General features: G+C 39.4%; 1 protein-coding gene across 6 annotated transcripts in view; it reads right to left on the bottom strand.

Moving 5' to 3' along the window:
* Positions 1-16,939, bottom strand: part of MIPOL1 (mirror-image polydactyly 1) — a 189,867-nt gene that overhangs the window by 139,702 nt on the left and 33,226 nt on the right. For all 6 annotated transcript variants that reach the window (XM_042047431.1, XM_042047430.1, XM_042047429.1 and 3 more), the window contains one exon: positions 991-1,174. In XM_042047431.1, the coding sequence (XP_041903365.1) occupies positions 991-1,174 (184 nt within the window). The remainder of the gene's footprint in view (positions 1-990; positions 1,175-16,939) is intronic.

The following is a 16,939-nucleotide window of genomic DNA, read 5'->3' as shown; positions in this document are numbered from 1 at the left end:
ATTATACTTGGCTTTTAGAGCAGGATGCATTGCCCTTAATGGCATTATCTCAGTCACTAATGCAGAAAGGCAACAAGGAAAATGATGAAGTGTTAAGGATTGGGTTTGGCCCAAAAAGTCACTGTTAGATCATAATAAAGATAACAAAACCAGGTGTAGAATCTGCGAGACAGGTGAGGAATTAGAGTATTTTTCGAAAGTATATAATAGGGCTTTGCAGCCTTGATCCCATTTGCAAAAACAACTCTGACACTCTCAGTTAAAACTTCATCTTCAGAATGCCTAAGTCACTCAAAACTGGTAGCATGTTCCCTAACTACTTGACAAGTCAAAGGTATAACTAGTCAGCTAGTTATACCTTTGTACATTGTGTCATGTATAGAATCAGAGTATGTATTTCTTAAGACTGCTCTAGAGGGCCATTGCAGAGTACAAACATTAATGACAAGAAATTACCAAAATTAATGACACAATAAAATCTTGAGAGTCTGTATTAAACTTTTCAACCATATTAGCCTGTCTTCAGATTCCTGTCACAGACTGCTACAAGGTATTACAGTTCCTCATCTTCACTCTTCCAACTTCATCTGGACTTCACCCTGCTTTATTCCTGCTTCCTACTCACTCATCACATTTCAGGTGCTTGTTGTGCAAAGCCACAGATACTACTAGACTTTCAAGATCTCTTTTAACTCTGTTCAGCATGCACTTTCAAAATTCTCTGTAGAGTTCACAATCATTGAAATACTCACAAGGTGTGATATAAACCATTGCAATGATCACATTTTCTATCAGTGCTAGAGAATACATAGGTGAAATGCTGCATTCCACAAGGGAAGAACGGCAGATATGGTGAGTCTAAGTACAAAGCTGACTTACTAATTCTCATGTGGGAAGCAAACTTCCTTATATTTATTCAAAAATCCATATGTATACTGTCAATAATTTGAATCTAGAAAAACTATATATAGGGATATTTCTTGGATTTACCTTGATTCTTCAGAACCAGAATTAAAGTCACTTAGGGCTCCTCTTTGACTGGTTACTTGCAAATCTGAAAGTTTCAGTGCTTCAGTTTCTGCCTGGATAAAAACTTCTGTGGGTTTTTGAGAATTCTTATAAAACTGAAGTTCAACACCAAAGTCTTCTTTTTTGTGATCCAAGATGTGTATTTCTAATCGGGAAGAGAAGCAAACACATTTTCTCATTTGGCAAATGAAGCACAAACTTGAGATTTCTCATTTGAAAATGGCTTGTTATAAGCATTTAATATTGTAGTAGACAGGAACAAGCAATTTAGTTTCAGATTCACAATTTCTTCATCCCTTCACTAAGGAGTGAGACCTGTGTTACCTACAGCATGGATATAAGAATTACAAACCATTTACTGGATTTTTCTCAGGGAAACATGAAAAATTCATCATCATTTCCTAATTCCCCTTCCCCCTTAAATGACTGATTAAAATAATGCTGACTGTAGAAAATTATTTACTTCTTACAAAATTCATCTGTACTATAGTGAGGTAGGATGAATTTCTGCTCTACAGAGGGAAATTTTCAGGTTATAACTAGACTCTTATAATGAGGTCTCTTTCAAGTCCATTTTGGCTACAAAAGGAGTATCATCAAGCTGTAATTAGCAACAACAAATTTAAAGCACCATTATTTATTCCTGGAGAGTGTGAGGTACAGGCTCATACAACTAAAGAACTTGAAGAATGGAAAGCAGAAATTGTGCCAAAGGGAAAAATTATCTGATTAAAATGTTGAGTGTGGTAGATAGCTCTCTTAAGCTTGGCTACTAGATATTTTTAGGACATATTTCTGATATCAAGGCATTTAAATGAAAGAAAGATCCACATACCACAAATGCTCTTTCATAAAGTAAGAACAAGTAAGTTTTAATTATAGAATTATATTAAAAAATGAGAAGGAAGCAGCCTAAAAACACTGGAAATGGAAAAAAGGTGCATATATTCTTCATTCTTTCATTTAGATTAGTAGAGAACAAACACTGGAGCCTTTGCTTATTTAATAAAGTTAGTATTTCCAAATATTTTGGTTAAAATATAGGGCATATATTCTTTGATCCATCTTACAACATCCTCAAAAATAATAAGAAACTGTCTATATAGTTGAAATCAAGTAGAAATAGACCAAAAATACAAATAAATCAGTATCTAGGTGTTATCCTGCATGTAAACATACAAGCACAGTTTCCCAAAAAATACTGAAAACTGTCTCTAAAGTGTGTTGCAATAGATTCCTCTTGCCTTAAATGAGGAAAGACACAGCCAATGCCACAGGAAGCAGCCCAAGGGCTCCAAGAGATGACGTGGGAATTGGCTGAAGTCAGTTTAACAACTTCCGATACGAAGCTACGTGCTACCACCTCCAGGAAAAAGTTATTGGTAGCCACTGCTCGCCTGTATTCTCTGCATCCACTTCAGCACAAACTTATTTGAATCCACTCTAACTATTCCTGCAAACTATAACCACTGATCTTTGTACTAGAGAAACAACAGTCAACAGAGTATCAGAAACATTGTTTTTGAGCATGTGGGGACCATTACCATAAAATATTTGTCAATAAGTATTGACAAATACTTGATTGAAGTATGTTCTTCACATCATTTCACAGCTAGTGCAGAAATTGAACACAAGGCCACAGCCACCTGGATTCTTTGAACAAATGCACACTGTTTCCACTGGCTTGAAATCCTGCAGATTTTTGAGCAGAGATTTCCTCTGAAGTGCTGCTACATCTAAAAACTGGATTTGATCTCTTACTCCTCCTTACAGTAAGAAGCAAGGATCTCTAAAGAAACATATATTTAAAAAAATAACCAAGTATACTCTAAGAACCTGACTCAGTTTGGGAGTGACAACACATTAGGGCAAAATTTGGAATCCTCTCCAGTTAGTACTATCTGAAAACTAACCTAGTCTGAATTTCCATACTTGAAAAGCATTTCATAGTGAGTTACGTTTCCCATTTGATTTATATTACAAAGAACTTCCTATGAAGTGTCCTGTTCACTTCTCCTATATCAGATGCAGTGTCTGTATAAATGTACTTGCAAATTATGCTGTCACACGCTGCAGGGGAAGTGCAGTGCTTCACTTGCCGTAACAACTTTTCCTCCTCTTCCTCTCTAGGGCATCCACTTAATCTATAAGCCATATATATGTGAAGTGCCTCAGTATTTCCAAATATTTTGGATAAAATATAGGGCATATATTCTTTGATCCATCTTACAACATCCTCAAAAATAATAAGAAACTGTCTATATAGTTGTCTGTCTATATAGAAAGTGTGTCACATTCTGTGAAAGAATTCAAGCACAATGTATATTTGTTGAAATAACCAGTGATGGTATTGCCAGGAACTTTTGTTCCTTGTTTAGCACAACAGTATTCTACTTTGGCCCTATCAAATTTGGAGAAGAAAAATCTCACTCCAGAGTGCTAAAAAGTTTAGATGACATTTTAGGCTGCTTCTATTCCCTTAGCGTGAGAGTATGTTTTTCTTCTTTTCACAGATCCTGTTTTGTTAATTTGCTCCGTTCACTCCAGGGCTTTAAGAAGAGACCACAGAAGAGTCACCTGCAGTTGGCAGAGACCACTGGAGATCACTGGAGATCACCTTGCTGGCACCTCAATCATTTGTACCATGAAGTTGTCATCAGTAGACTCCAGCAACTTCCTAGATCCCTTGTGCCCTGCTGCTGTCCTTCCTGCAGATCATTAACATCATTGTAGTCCCCCATGAGAACCAGCACCTTTGAACATGAGAGTTCTTCCTGTTCTCTGAAGAAGGCCTCATCTACTTCACTCAATCCTCCTCCATGCCCCTCCCTCTTAGAAGGAGGATCAAGGCAAACACCCCTTGGGTTCCCATGCCCTCGATCATCACACCCAGAGCCGTACAGTCACATGCAAGACTTTCCAGGTCACCCCAACAGTATCACCAATGCCTAAGAAGAGCAGCAGGGAGTAAGAGGGTCAGATGAACATCGGCAGGCTTTCTATAACATTCTGAACATGAGCTCCCAACAAGAAGCTAGGGTCTCTAGATCACAGGTCAGTTCAGCAGGCAGATGTTTATTTTTAAAACTAGAAGTGAACATGACTGCATGATGAGGTAAATAACTGCATTAGCAGCTACACTTCTGCTAAACCCTGAGGCCATGTCAGGATATGTGTTTTGAACTGTAAATTACTGCAGCTAAAGAAAAAAGAGAATTTAGACTAGTACTAGAACTGTGCTGGCATTTATTAAAGCTAATTCTGCTTCTTTAGACAACATACATTTGCAGCACACCTTTTCATCCAGATTCAATTCCCTTAAGCACATGGGTAGGACTAAGTAGCACCACAGGAAGGCTGTAAGTGGCGTTCTTGGAAACATTAGGTGAAACACAGAGGATCTGTTTTTTCTCCACTGGCTTTGTAAGAGAGAAGATAATGGCAGCCTCTTCCACTCAAAACTGAAAGCACTATGCCCTAAGTGCATTAAGGTGAGAGATTTTTACTCATTTAATAAAGCTGTAATGGTTTTTTTTGACCAACATGGGAAATTTGTCAGTAGAATGCTTTGGGGAAGACATTTTGAACACTGCCAGATCAATGGACATATGATTAATTTTATTTTTAAAACCACTTTATTCTTCATATAGCCCATGACCCCCACTGAAAAATTAAGGCCTTGGTACATGGTAGCTTGTCTTGTTGCTAAACGAAGTGGCAATTTTAATCAATGCACTTCAGTGCTTTTCCTCATGCCTCCTGCAAACCGTATTGTGCACTAATTACCAATGCTGCAGACACACACTGGGGAGTAAGTAGCATTTGCAATAATCAGGCTGCACAGGGAACATCAGAGAAAGGGTAAAACAGCCTTGCAGGCTTTGAAAAAAATTATGTAGATTTCATTAAGTAGTATCACCACCTCAGACTCTGGTTCTTGAGTATACTAAACAACATTTTTTCCATATAAAATAGAACAAGTCCAGTAGCCCAGATTAATATTTCACTATAGGGAGAAGCTGAACAGCTGATCTTCTGTATGTATTTATCTTGAATGAATAGCTTGTTCACATTGCGGGAAAGAAAAGCAAATGTTAAGAAGAAGGAATATAAAGACACTAGAATTAAATCTGGGAATTGATTGTGAGGGACGTAAAGGGAAGATAATGCTGTCATGGCTTGAAACAGTAAAGGCAGAACAGAATTCAATGTTGTTAAGCTGGGAGTGGTTAAAAAGTCAAGTAAAAACAGTGAACACATCAAACTGTGCAGGCACCTACTATTCCTCATAGCTTCTTCTAAGAAGTGGGAGATAGACAGCAAGAGTCAGGGAAAGTACAGCATTAGAGAATCCTGTACCAATGGTGAGAAATGCACAGAAGGTGCAGATTCAACTGGAGGAGTAAAGAGGCAATAGCTTCCTTTATTATACCACTCAGATATTCAGCAGTCCCATCATCCAGCAGAAGTTGGGTGGACACCCCCTTCCCCCTGTCCACAGTCTTTCAGCACCCTACTAAAATGCACTGATCAGCTCAGAGGTTTGCAGGCAATCTCCACAGAATAAGAGTAAGGCAAAACAAACAAAACCCAATGGAACATGCGCATAGCACCTCAAAATACAGGATTGGCTACAGATCTGGTTGCAGATGAGTATGGGGACACTAGAAGCCCCAAGGGTGCCAAATCAGCTTCAAGTGTAATAGTACTTACAGCTTGTTACCTATAGCTTACCAGTATTTGTTTTAAGCTGGTCTGTGGCACAGACATAGTATGTTCTCATCTGTCTGCAAAAGCTGCATGAGTGAACCCCTAGAGGGATGGCAGTAAGAGGCATAATAGGAAAAAAAACAAAAGCAGAAAGGAAGAGAATGAGCCATATACACCCCAGGAGCAGGAGCAAAGCTGACTGCAAATTCAGTAGCTATGACACTGTGACACTGTCAGATTAAAAACATTTGAAAAAATGTAAAACAAAACATTGTGCTGTATTTGAGGAAGTGCAACATCAATCACTAAAAGCCTCCAGAATTCCTCCTGTTAATCATAGAATCACAGAATGTTTTGGGTTGGAAGAGACCCTAAAGCTCACCTAGTTACAACTTCCCTGCCATGGCCAGGGAGGCCACCCGTGATATCATACTGCCCAGGGCCCCATCCAGCCTGGCCTTGAATACTTCCTAGGACAGGCCATTCCTAAGTTCTCTACACAACCTGTTTCAGTGCCTCACCACTCTGTGGGTAAAGAATTTCTTCCTAATATCTAACCTAAATCTCTCCTCTTTTAGCTTGGCACTGTTCCCCCTTGTCCTATCACTATCTGCCTGTGCAAAAGGTTGCTCTCCCTCTTTTCTTTATAAGCCCCCTTCAAGTACAGGAAGGTTGCATTGAGGTCTTCCCAGAGCCCTCTCTTCTCAAGGTTGAAAAACTCCAGCTCTCTCAGCCTGTCCTCACAGGAGTGGTCCACCAGCCTTCTGATCATCTTCCTGGCCCAGTCTGGATTTGCTGCAACAGGCCCACACTTTTCTTGTGCTGGGGCCCCCAGACTGGATGCAGTACCTCACATGGGGTCTCACAAGGGCAGAGTGGAAAGGTACAATAACTGTCCTCAACCTGCTTGCCACATTTCTTCCAATGCAGCCCAGGATGCTGTTGGCTGTCTGGGCTGCAACCATGTATTTTTTCTTCCCAGTCTGAACAACAACACAGCTTCAATGTCTGTGGGGGTTTTCTGTGTTTGTACAATACCAAAAATTTGGAATTTCAAACAAGAGGGAATATTCATTATCCAACAAAACTATCTACGCAAAGAGCCACCTTGGCCCTATACCAAACTAACCTGTTCCCCCTGGAATAATAGGACACACTTCCTATGGCTGCAAAAAAACTTGATCTTGCCGCACTACAAATCACACATCTACCACACTTGCTGCAGTAACTATGCATGTAAAAGCATTACTTTAGAACTTGACCTTCATTTTCACTAGACTAATTGCTGTTCTTTATTATTGACTTTCAAATTATCAAAATTTTTTCCTACATTAATAATACTAAAAACTTAACCTGATGGCCACTAACTCCTCAAGATATGCAAATGAAATTAGTACTATGGCCGAATTTTCCTTTTTGAGCTGAAAATGATGAGTCAACCATTTTGTCAAAAGACAAACATTCATTCACTCAGCTATTTAACTACTAGAACTTCTCCCAAACAGAATGACTGTGAAAGACTCAGACTGCTCAACAGTTTACCCTTTACTGAATGATTAAAAGGCATAAATCCTGAAAATGAGTGGGAACAAAAATTAAAGGCTTTTACAGGCATAAATATGCAAAGAAAGAAAATGAGTCTGGTGGAAGAAACCTGATCCTATTGTCTGGCACTAGGATCAAGAGTTGGTTTAGGTCTTATGCATTATCAGAATGCCTGTATTTTCCTTTTTCATTCATATTTGAGCTAACACAGATGCAATATACAACATGATTTACATGCATATGTCAAAAGGTGTTCATTACTTTTGACCCATTTCCTCACTGTTTTATCTTTCCCATGATCTACAAATAATTTTTCAGAGTTAATCCTAAGAAAAGGTACTGTACATAATTTTCAAAAAGAAAGTAATCCCTGTTTCTGGAAAACAATTACAAAAAGTCAGTGCAAAAATGCAAGGTCTGTAATATATGCTTTCTCCAAAACAAACAACACGAAAAAGTGAAGTTTTATTGTCTTTGGACTTGCTACAGATTTACTTATGTTAGCAATTATTTAGGTTCCTTCGGTGCAGTGTAGTATACTGAGAACAAGTAACCTGCAACTAAGAGCAAATGGTTGTCCCTTCATGATGCACTTTTTCTAATGTTTAAAGAAAACTGAGCAAATTTCAAGATGATTATTCAGTAGGATTCTAAGATCTCACTAAATCACTTCTGTAGCATGGAAGAATGGCAGTCACAGGAACCTGATAACAAGCAAAGACTGAGCTCAGAGTAGTTTTGTAATACAAAACTAATTCCTTTTATTTCTCTGTGCTCTGCCCAGCCAAAGTACCACGTATTACCTGCCAAACCATTGGCAGTAACAAAGAGGAAATCACCACCTAGATGCATTGTACATTCAGTGCCCCAACGATACATGACCATGGGCTCTGCAGAGAGCATCATGGGTCAGCTCAGAAGAATGGGGACTATCGATTTACTTTAAGTAACTCTTACTTATAAAGGTCCTGGATTTATCTCTGAGATAGGGTATCTCCTCTCACTTTAAGACACACAGGATGGATGTTCATTGAAATAAGCCTTGGAAAGAACATTTTTATGGAAACTCTCACAATTATTTTTAGGAGATGCATAAGTACTGTGATCGTCATTTTAAAGCCATTGTGACTAAGGCACAGAGTAATGAAGTAACTTTATTGAGGTCATTGAGCAAGCCATGTGTGCTGGTTCCAGCCAGGACAGGGTTAATTTTTGCAGTAGACAGGAAGGGGCATGTCCAGGACACAGTGGTTACTCTACAACAACTCACATCACTGCCAGGGGCAGGGGAAAGGGATGCTCTTCCAGGGAAGAAGGGCCCAGAAAATGTGTCAGAGGGAGCTGTGTGGTATTGCCTATTGCGGGGGAAGGGGTGGTTGGGGATTGGGGGTGTGGTCTCTGTGCGAATCATTTCTTTTCTTATACCCTCTATCATCAGTATTGTTGCTGTTACTGTTCAGTTTCTTATCTCATTGCTGTTCTCAGTAAATTGCTCTTATCTCGACCCATGATCTTTACTTTTCCTGCCTCAAATTGGAGGGGGGAGAGGGAGTGGCACATGGTTTTAATGGGAGAATTGATTGGAGAATACCATTCCTAAACCAAGACAGCCATAATTGGTGCCCAGTGTGAGGCATGAAGGGTTGAGATACAACAGATCTGCCCAGAGCGGGCTGGAAACAAATTTGATTTGTTGTATTAGGTCCAGAGCCAGTGGTCACCATGTTGCTGGGGCTGTTCAAATGGCTGTGTATATATAACTGTGCATATGTTCCCATATGTGGTCCTCATGATGATCTTTTTCAGAGCACGGAGAGGAATCAGGATTGCTTTGTTGCTGTGCTATGGGGTATCAGTTCATGACATGGTAAGATAAAGGGCAATGAGGGTAATTTGGGATGTGTATTCAGCATTGCTCTCCTATCCTTACTCAGGCACTAGCTCTGGGAGTCCATTAACAATCAAACCCAGTCTGTGGGAAGAACAGGGGGGATGACTTTCCCCAGCTTTTCACCTCCTTTTTCTCTTTCAGACCTGTTAAAACAGCTTTTGAGAATTAAGAATTCCTGCTGGATGTTAAGGAAAGCATGTTCTGGTTGCTAAGTCTGCCATATCTCCTCAGTGCAGTCTACACCGTGTTTAGAGTCAGGACAGAGATTTCTAGGGAGGTCATTCAGAGATCTGCCCTGAGGGTGGATACTCATGAGTGGCATAGAATGTGGGAGAGAATGGGGCAGTTTTGGGGAAAATTCTATGCTCCAATAGTTTGGCAGTTCAACCCTGAACAAACAGAGGACCCTGTTTAAAGTGACAGAATATTTGCAAGGAGAATGCTGTGGCAACTCCAGACAGGAACAATTTATTGCAGTGTGCTGGGCCTGGCTACTCGTTACTGGACACAGTTCAATACTAGACAGCACCTTCCAGGGGAGGAGCAGGAAAGCAGACCTACAGGCACTGTGGCCTCTCAAATTGCAGCTGAACCAGGGGAACAACCCATTCCAGTAGCAGTAGCCCCTATACAGAAGAAATTCAAGATCGAATCAGTTCGTTTAATGAGGGATGAAGAGGCAGCAGGGCCCGCAGAACAGGAGGAAGAGGGAGGGCCAGAGATAACCACCTGATCCCTATCTCTGGCTGAGCTTCGAGATATGCAAAAGATTTCAGCTACCAGTCATGTGAGCCCCATGTGACCTAGATGCTCCAATGCTGGGATATCAGGGCCCATGATACGAAACTAGATAGTAGTGAAACCAAGCAGCTGGGATCCCTGCCCTGCGTTGTGGGCATTGGCAAGGGGATTGGGAAAAGGACAGAAACTCTCAGCCTCTGGAGGCAACTCCTGTCAAGTGTGAGGGAAAGGTATTCTCTCAAGGATGATCTAGTAGCATGTCCAAGCAGGTGGAATGCCACGGAGAAAGGTATCCAGTACCTGAGAGAATTAGCTGAGCTGGAGGTGATCTACAGGGATTCAAATAATGAGCAGTTCCCTGTAGATCCTGATGAGGTCCAGTGTACACAATCCAAGTGGTAGAAGTTTGTACAGAGTGCGCCATCATCGTACGCCAACTCACTGGCATTGATGTCAATAAAACAAGAACAAACAGTGCTTCAGGTGACTACCTGACTCTCCAACCTGAAGATCATCTCTTTTCCTCCCTACTGACTTGTGTCATGGCTGTGGAAAGACTGTCCAAGACTGTGGCCACATTCAAGACTTGAGTAAGCTAGAGAGGAAACGTTCCATGCCCCACCAGTATGGACCAGAGTCTGCTGCAGGGAGCAAGCACTTCTGCTGCTTGAGAGACAGGGTACACAGCACAAGGCTACCTGTGGTTTTATCTGCATGACCATGGAGAGGACAAGAGGAAGTAGGATGAAAAACCCACTTCTGCCCTAGCAGCACATATATGTGAGTTGAGAGGAAGAACAACCACCATAGGAAATTCTTCAAGGATAAATGCCACTCCAGTTCTGGTGGGCAAGTCCTCAGATAGAATAGACAGGCTGATGTTACTTCTGATTCTCCTGAAGGGACCTCAAGTTTGTATTTACAAGAAGTGAGCAACAAGTACTTTGATCAGAACTAGAGGGGCCCTGCCACGTGGAGGAAAGGGACAATTGGATCTACTGGACTGGGTGGATCCCATGACCTGGCACACCAGACCTACAAGAGTATAAGGCTTTTGTTGACACCAGCATACAATGTACTCTGATGCCACCAAGATATGTAGGAGCAGAATCTAATCCTATCTCTGGGTGACAGGCATCCCAACAGCTGACTGTACCAGAAGCTGAAGTGAGCCTGACTGGGAACAAATGGCAAACACACATCCTTGTGACTGGCCCAGAGGCCCCATGCCTCCTTGGCATAGATTACCTCAGGAGAGGGTATTTCAAGGACCCAAAAGAGCATCACTGGGCTTTTGGGATAACTGCTGTGGAGACAGAAGAAATTAGACAGCTGAATACCTTTCCTGGTCTCTCAGAGGGCTCTGTTCTTTCCGTGTTAGCAGTCCTGAGTGGGCTTGAATAGGAAACCCCAATTGCCGGGGGATTTTGGAAACCATCACTAACTGGCCCAAAGGCAAAAAATTTGAATTTTCAGGTAGAAAATGTCCTGGTTCCAGCAAGGACAGGGTTAATTTTTGTAGTAGCCAGGAGGGGAGATGGCCAGGACACAGACATTATTCTATATCACCTCATGTCATGAAGACTCTCACTGGGAAGACGGAGTGCCTTCTGGTCCAGAAAATGTGTTGGAGGGAGCCATCCAGTATTGTCCACTACTGGGGGGAAGGATGGTCTGTTATTGGGTGTGGTGTGGTGCGTGTTTTTCTCCTGAATTGTTTCTTTTCCTATACCCTCTGTTGTTAGTATTTTTGCTGTTGCTGTTCGTTTTCTTATCTCATTGCTGTTCCCAGTAATTTACTTTTCTCTGAACCTGTGATCTTTACCTTTGTGGCTCTAGTTGGAGGGGGGAGGGGGAGCTGCACGTGGTTTTAGTCAGAGGACTAAACTGGAGAATACCACCTCTAAACCATGACACCATGACAGAAGGAAAAACTGCAGAAGTCAGAGGCGCTGGATCCACGCTGCATCTTGGAGCCTGTGCTACCTCACTGATGGCCCTTCGTGCTCTTTTCTCCTGCCCAGAGATGTCAAATTCTTCTCTTTTCTGTTGGAGAAGTTTTAGAAACTAATATCTACTGTACTTTAAGAAAAAAATACCACTTTTACTTAGGAACAGCAAAGTAACATTTACACAATCAAAAAATTAAGATTAATTTTAAATAACTAAAATAGTATCCTTTGACATTTCTTTATGATGATAATTTTAATTCACATGACAGGTTAGGTTACAGTATTTGTATATTAGAAGACAGACATGCAATATAAAATATAAACAAATTTCCTGTAATTTCAATATTAGGCAGAATAAATGAAATAACCTTTTTTAAAATTATATTGAGTATCATACTAATGCAAAGAACTTTGAAACAAAACTGCTTTAGAAGTCAGTCAGGTGAACACAACAATGCAATTCAAATACTTGCTCTTTGGCTACAGCTAAGCATTTAAGTTGTCCAAAAAAACTGAACAAAGAGAACAACATAATCTTATTACAACTTTGTTGAGAGAGTTATCTGCAAATGCAATAAGAATAACCAAAGCTATATTACGCATTAATGTTTTTGCTTGCTCTATATCCCATAACACATAGAAAAAAAAAGAAGAGGCTTGAAAATATTTTGTCTGCTAAAATACAGACAAAACTCAGAAGTTTAATGGTTCATTTTTTTTTATTCCTTAAAGGAATCTAAAGAGAACAGTGAATTTTGTTTTAGCAATATAAGCTGGGGGACATCTGTGTTATTTTGAATACTCCAAAATAATACTTAGAGTATTCACCTGTACTTGTGTGGAACCCTGGCAACACCCTTCATAAAGAAATAAATTGAGAAGGAGATTAAGAACAGTTGGAGTTATTCTGGCAAAAGCAATTTTTTACAATTCTCTAAGGATTCTGATTATTTTAGTAATGATGTTTCCCTCGCCCATCTCTCTCACTAAGTCTTTTGTGCTCCTCTTTTGCATCTAAACAGCAATTGTGCACAAACTGTTGAATATTTAAAATAGAAAAATGCTGCTCAGTCTTTAAAATATGTGGCCAATCATTATTTTGGTATTCACTGCAGTTAATCGTGATGCATTTATTAATGTGTAAATATCAGACATTTCCTTTGGCATTCCACTCTCCGTTTGCAATTCATTAACATATTGTTATTTTAAAATATTAGTATCTGGGAAGACACCAGATTTTCACTGGATTGGTCTCACACTTGAAAAAGCATTTTTATATTCTGAATGCATCAAAACAGCAGAATCTCCAGGCAGATACTAAGTGGGATTCACTGAAACACAATGTTAGTTCTAATGGATGGATGATTGTGTTTGGTCTTTTGAAACTTTGAAGTATAGGTAAGTCTTGATCACACAAATTAATAAATCCTAAAGCTGGAGTTAACAATAACCATTACACCCAAATTCTGCAGCTTAGCCCAGCCAATTTTTCAAAAGGTCAGGTTGTGAACTGGAGAAGATCAGGGAGGTCCACCGCATAGCTTTGTTGCCAGGCATCTCTCGTCTGGATTGTTGCAGGCATTTATTAGTATTCGTCAGCAGACTCAACAAAGCAAACAAGAAATTCAAGCACGAATAATAAAATGAAATGCTGCTATATAACCCTTTGTCATTCAGCAAATATGGGACTTTTTAGCTACATTGTTCCTAAACCTGGGTTACTACTTTAATTTTTCTCCACAGTGCTGACTGAATGAGTATGCATGTGTGTTAAATGCAGAGCTCCCTTAACAACTGCAGGACTGCCATTTAATCTGTTGGTAGATGGACCATTTCCTGTGGGAACTCTAGCTATGATTTCCAGATCCACCAAATAAATCTCAGATTAAGATTCCAAATGAAACCTGCCTTTGGCAGATAAAAAATGTCAAGATGGATATAAACAGTAAAATTATAAATTATCTAGGTGTTGCACGATGACTTGATGTGCATTTTTTGTTTACACTTTCCCTGATATCACAACTATACAAGGCATTCATCAAATGTCACACTTTCATAATACTGGAGGCATCATTAAAACTGTTTGGCTAAGGACCTTGAAGTGTTTAAGCAGTAGCTCAAAAGTATATTTGTGCAAAGTAGAAGAATAAATTTACATATCAGCAGCAGCTCATAAGGGATGGGTAAATATTCTGTTTATCTCTCATTGTAATTCAGGTTAGTTTAAATACAGGGTTTCAGGATATCATTACAGCCTATATGGAGTCATTACATAATTTCCAAACATAGTGTCTGCTGGAGTTTTACTAAGCATGCTGTGTTTATGTTTTCTAAACCAACTAAAAACAAAGTAAACCCTCCCACCCCATTTGTCTTTTGCTATTGTCATATCAGACAATTGCTTTTCACATATAACCCCTTCCATTATCTAAATCTTAATGATCCAGAACTCCCTTTTATCTAGGCAGGGTCATGTTTCCCAATGCCCATTAATTATAGTGAAAATTCTCTTATCCAAATGTACTCAACCTCCCCTACCACACACAAACAACTAAGGCTTTACTGAATTAACAGTTCTAAACAAAATCCCAAGAAACTACAGCTTTAGAAGTAAAGAAAAATATTGCAATTTTAAGTGTCCAACATAAAAGAAAGATCACTCTGCATAAAGTAGCCATAAGACAATTTGCCCACACACCCTTTACTCCAGTAATGGTCTGCTAAAGATGCAGGTGAACTAAGAGTCTCCAATGCACTCCCTGAAGAACATTTCTTTTAATAATTTTTTTATATTTTTGCTCTGAACTTAGGCCTCATTCTAGATGTTCTAAAAATAGAAGTAATGAAGGTTTCTAAAGAAGAAAATAACCAAATTCCTCTTGCACTTGTGCAAGGTCTTCTAAAGCTCCTTCTGAAGCACTAGTTAAAAATTACTGTGGTAGTAAGTGCTGTTCTCTCTGAAGTACATTTCAAGACATTCTGAAATTAGCTGCACTCATACTTTACACGATTAAGATTCAAAGAGCAATACTTCAAGGTGTGCATTCTCCCCATCCTTAGTGCTTGCAGCACTCAGTGCAGATAAGGCACTACACGTTTTGAGCGTACCATAAAGGGTTGAACAAAACCATATTCACAATGCTGCAGTGAGTCAGGCAAATACTGGGTATCTAGCTGTGCTTCTGATGAGGAGTCTTTCTGCATGCAGTCTGGCTAAAAATGTGCTGTATTCTACTACTCAAAATGTACAAGGAAAGAAATGGGATGGAAAAAGGAGAGATGAGAATTTATATGCATGAAGAGGTAATTATATTTACAGGAAAGACCAAGCAGTATTTGGTGATTTTTCAGTTACCATTATCTCATTCTTATCTTCTAAGTTATGTCACACTATTCCTTCTTCTTCCATGGAAGATGTTTTCTTCATCTTCCACTCTTAGTGGCTCAACAGTTACTAGCCACTTTTCCTAGGTTTTACTCATGAAAGTTCATCCTCTCAGCCTCTTTTTAGCCTTTTACATCATTCAGAGAAACCTGCAACTACATTTGGCAGTTTGCAAGGGGATCTCTGACAGCACACAGTGAGTTTGATGCTGAAAGCACAGCACACATTGAAGACACTGATCAGTTGAGCCACATGGGTGTAGAGGATGCTGCCTCTCTGCATATCATGTAGCTTTTTCTGCATACAAACCACCCTTGCAATATCCAGGCCTTCTTTCTTTCCCAAGTAAACAGCACTTTGTTGCTAAAAGATGGTAGGAGAGGGAGACCAGGCTCACAGTATCTCCTGTTGAGGCATGTAAAAGAAGAAAAAGACTTCACTATGACAAGTATGCTTAATTCTGCCTCTGCTACAGCCTTGAAAGAGGGGCTTTAGATTTACTTTAGAGTGTTTACAGTTGTAGTGGGTATATTCTGGAGAAACAGGCAGCAGCACCGTTACCATTAGCTGCTTTTTGACCCAACTAGAGCATTAGATGAAAAAACCTTTACAATGCCATATTACTCTCAAGGCTTTCTTTACTCATTCATCTTTGTGTGTGTCAAACTCACACAATAGAAATTCCAGACAAAAAAGCCCTTGTAATTACTATTGCGAAAAAAATTCCACAAAAAATACCTTAAAACCATTATGCAACTAGAAGAGTTTTCTACTTCTAATGAGATAGTCAAAGGTAGCACAAAAAGATGATTCATTTTACATAACCTATGCATATGACTACATTACCTCAATTACCATGAATGTAAAAAAACCCAAAAACCCCCAACTCACCACCAGATAAAACACACCCTTTTTAAATTTCCCTGCACAAGCTGGTTCTGCAGTTCAGTTCCAATCTACATTATCACATCTCTTTAAAGCTGGTCTCCTCTAAACTAGTTTCTAGACATGCAATTTTAAAGTATATTTACAAGCTGCAAGCATTCTTTTGAAGTTACATGGAAAGTGTCTATATGGATCATAACTAAGAGTTGCCATCAAATTCTTAGAAGTGAAATTGGTTCACTGACTTATACTTCAATATATGCTTCAAGTAATGGCTTAGCAATATATATATATATATATTTCTATGCTTGAAAAACATAATAATCACCTTTTAAGAAAGCAAACAACTTTGCCCTTAAAAATAATCAATCTATTAACTTGTCTTAGGAATTTAAAAATAATAATTATACAATGCTTTTTATTCTGGAGTCAGCAAAACTCTATTTTTGTTGTCAAAACAGATCAAACAGTACTTGAAATTCTCAGATTTGTAATTTCTCCCCTGTCCTTAAAGCATGGATGCTCATAAATGTGACATAAGCAAAAAAATTACAACAGTTAAAGACTATATAATACAGAAGTATAGCTGCACCTATTAAAACATGGTACATCATATGAATTGAGTAAGACACAAATTTAAGTCCAGCATTTGCACACTCACCACTTTCCTATCCTGGTAACTCTTCTGAAAAACTGCCATATCAAGCCCTAAATGTATATATAAATAGAGAAACCACCCAATTTCAGGTTCCCTCTTGTGTTTTCATGGTATTAATGTTTTCATAGTTTCCATCATGCATG

Source organism: Corvus kubaryi, unplaced genomic scaffold (genome assembly GCF_017639235.1).
Source record: "Corvus kubaryi isolate FWS band 111438036 unplaced genomic scaffold, C.kubaryi_AGA036_p1.0 66, whole genome shotgun sequence".
Taxonomy (NCBI): domain Eukaryota; kingdom Metazoa; phylum Chordata; class Aves; order Passeriformes; family Corvidae; genus Corvus; species Corvus kubaryi.
The sequence above is the reverse complement of the archived record's forward strand: the minus strand, read 5'-3'. Positions and strand labels throughout refer to the sequence as shown.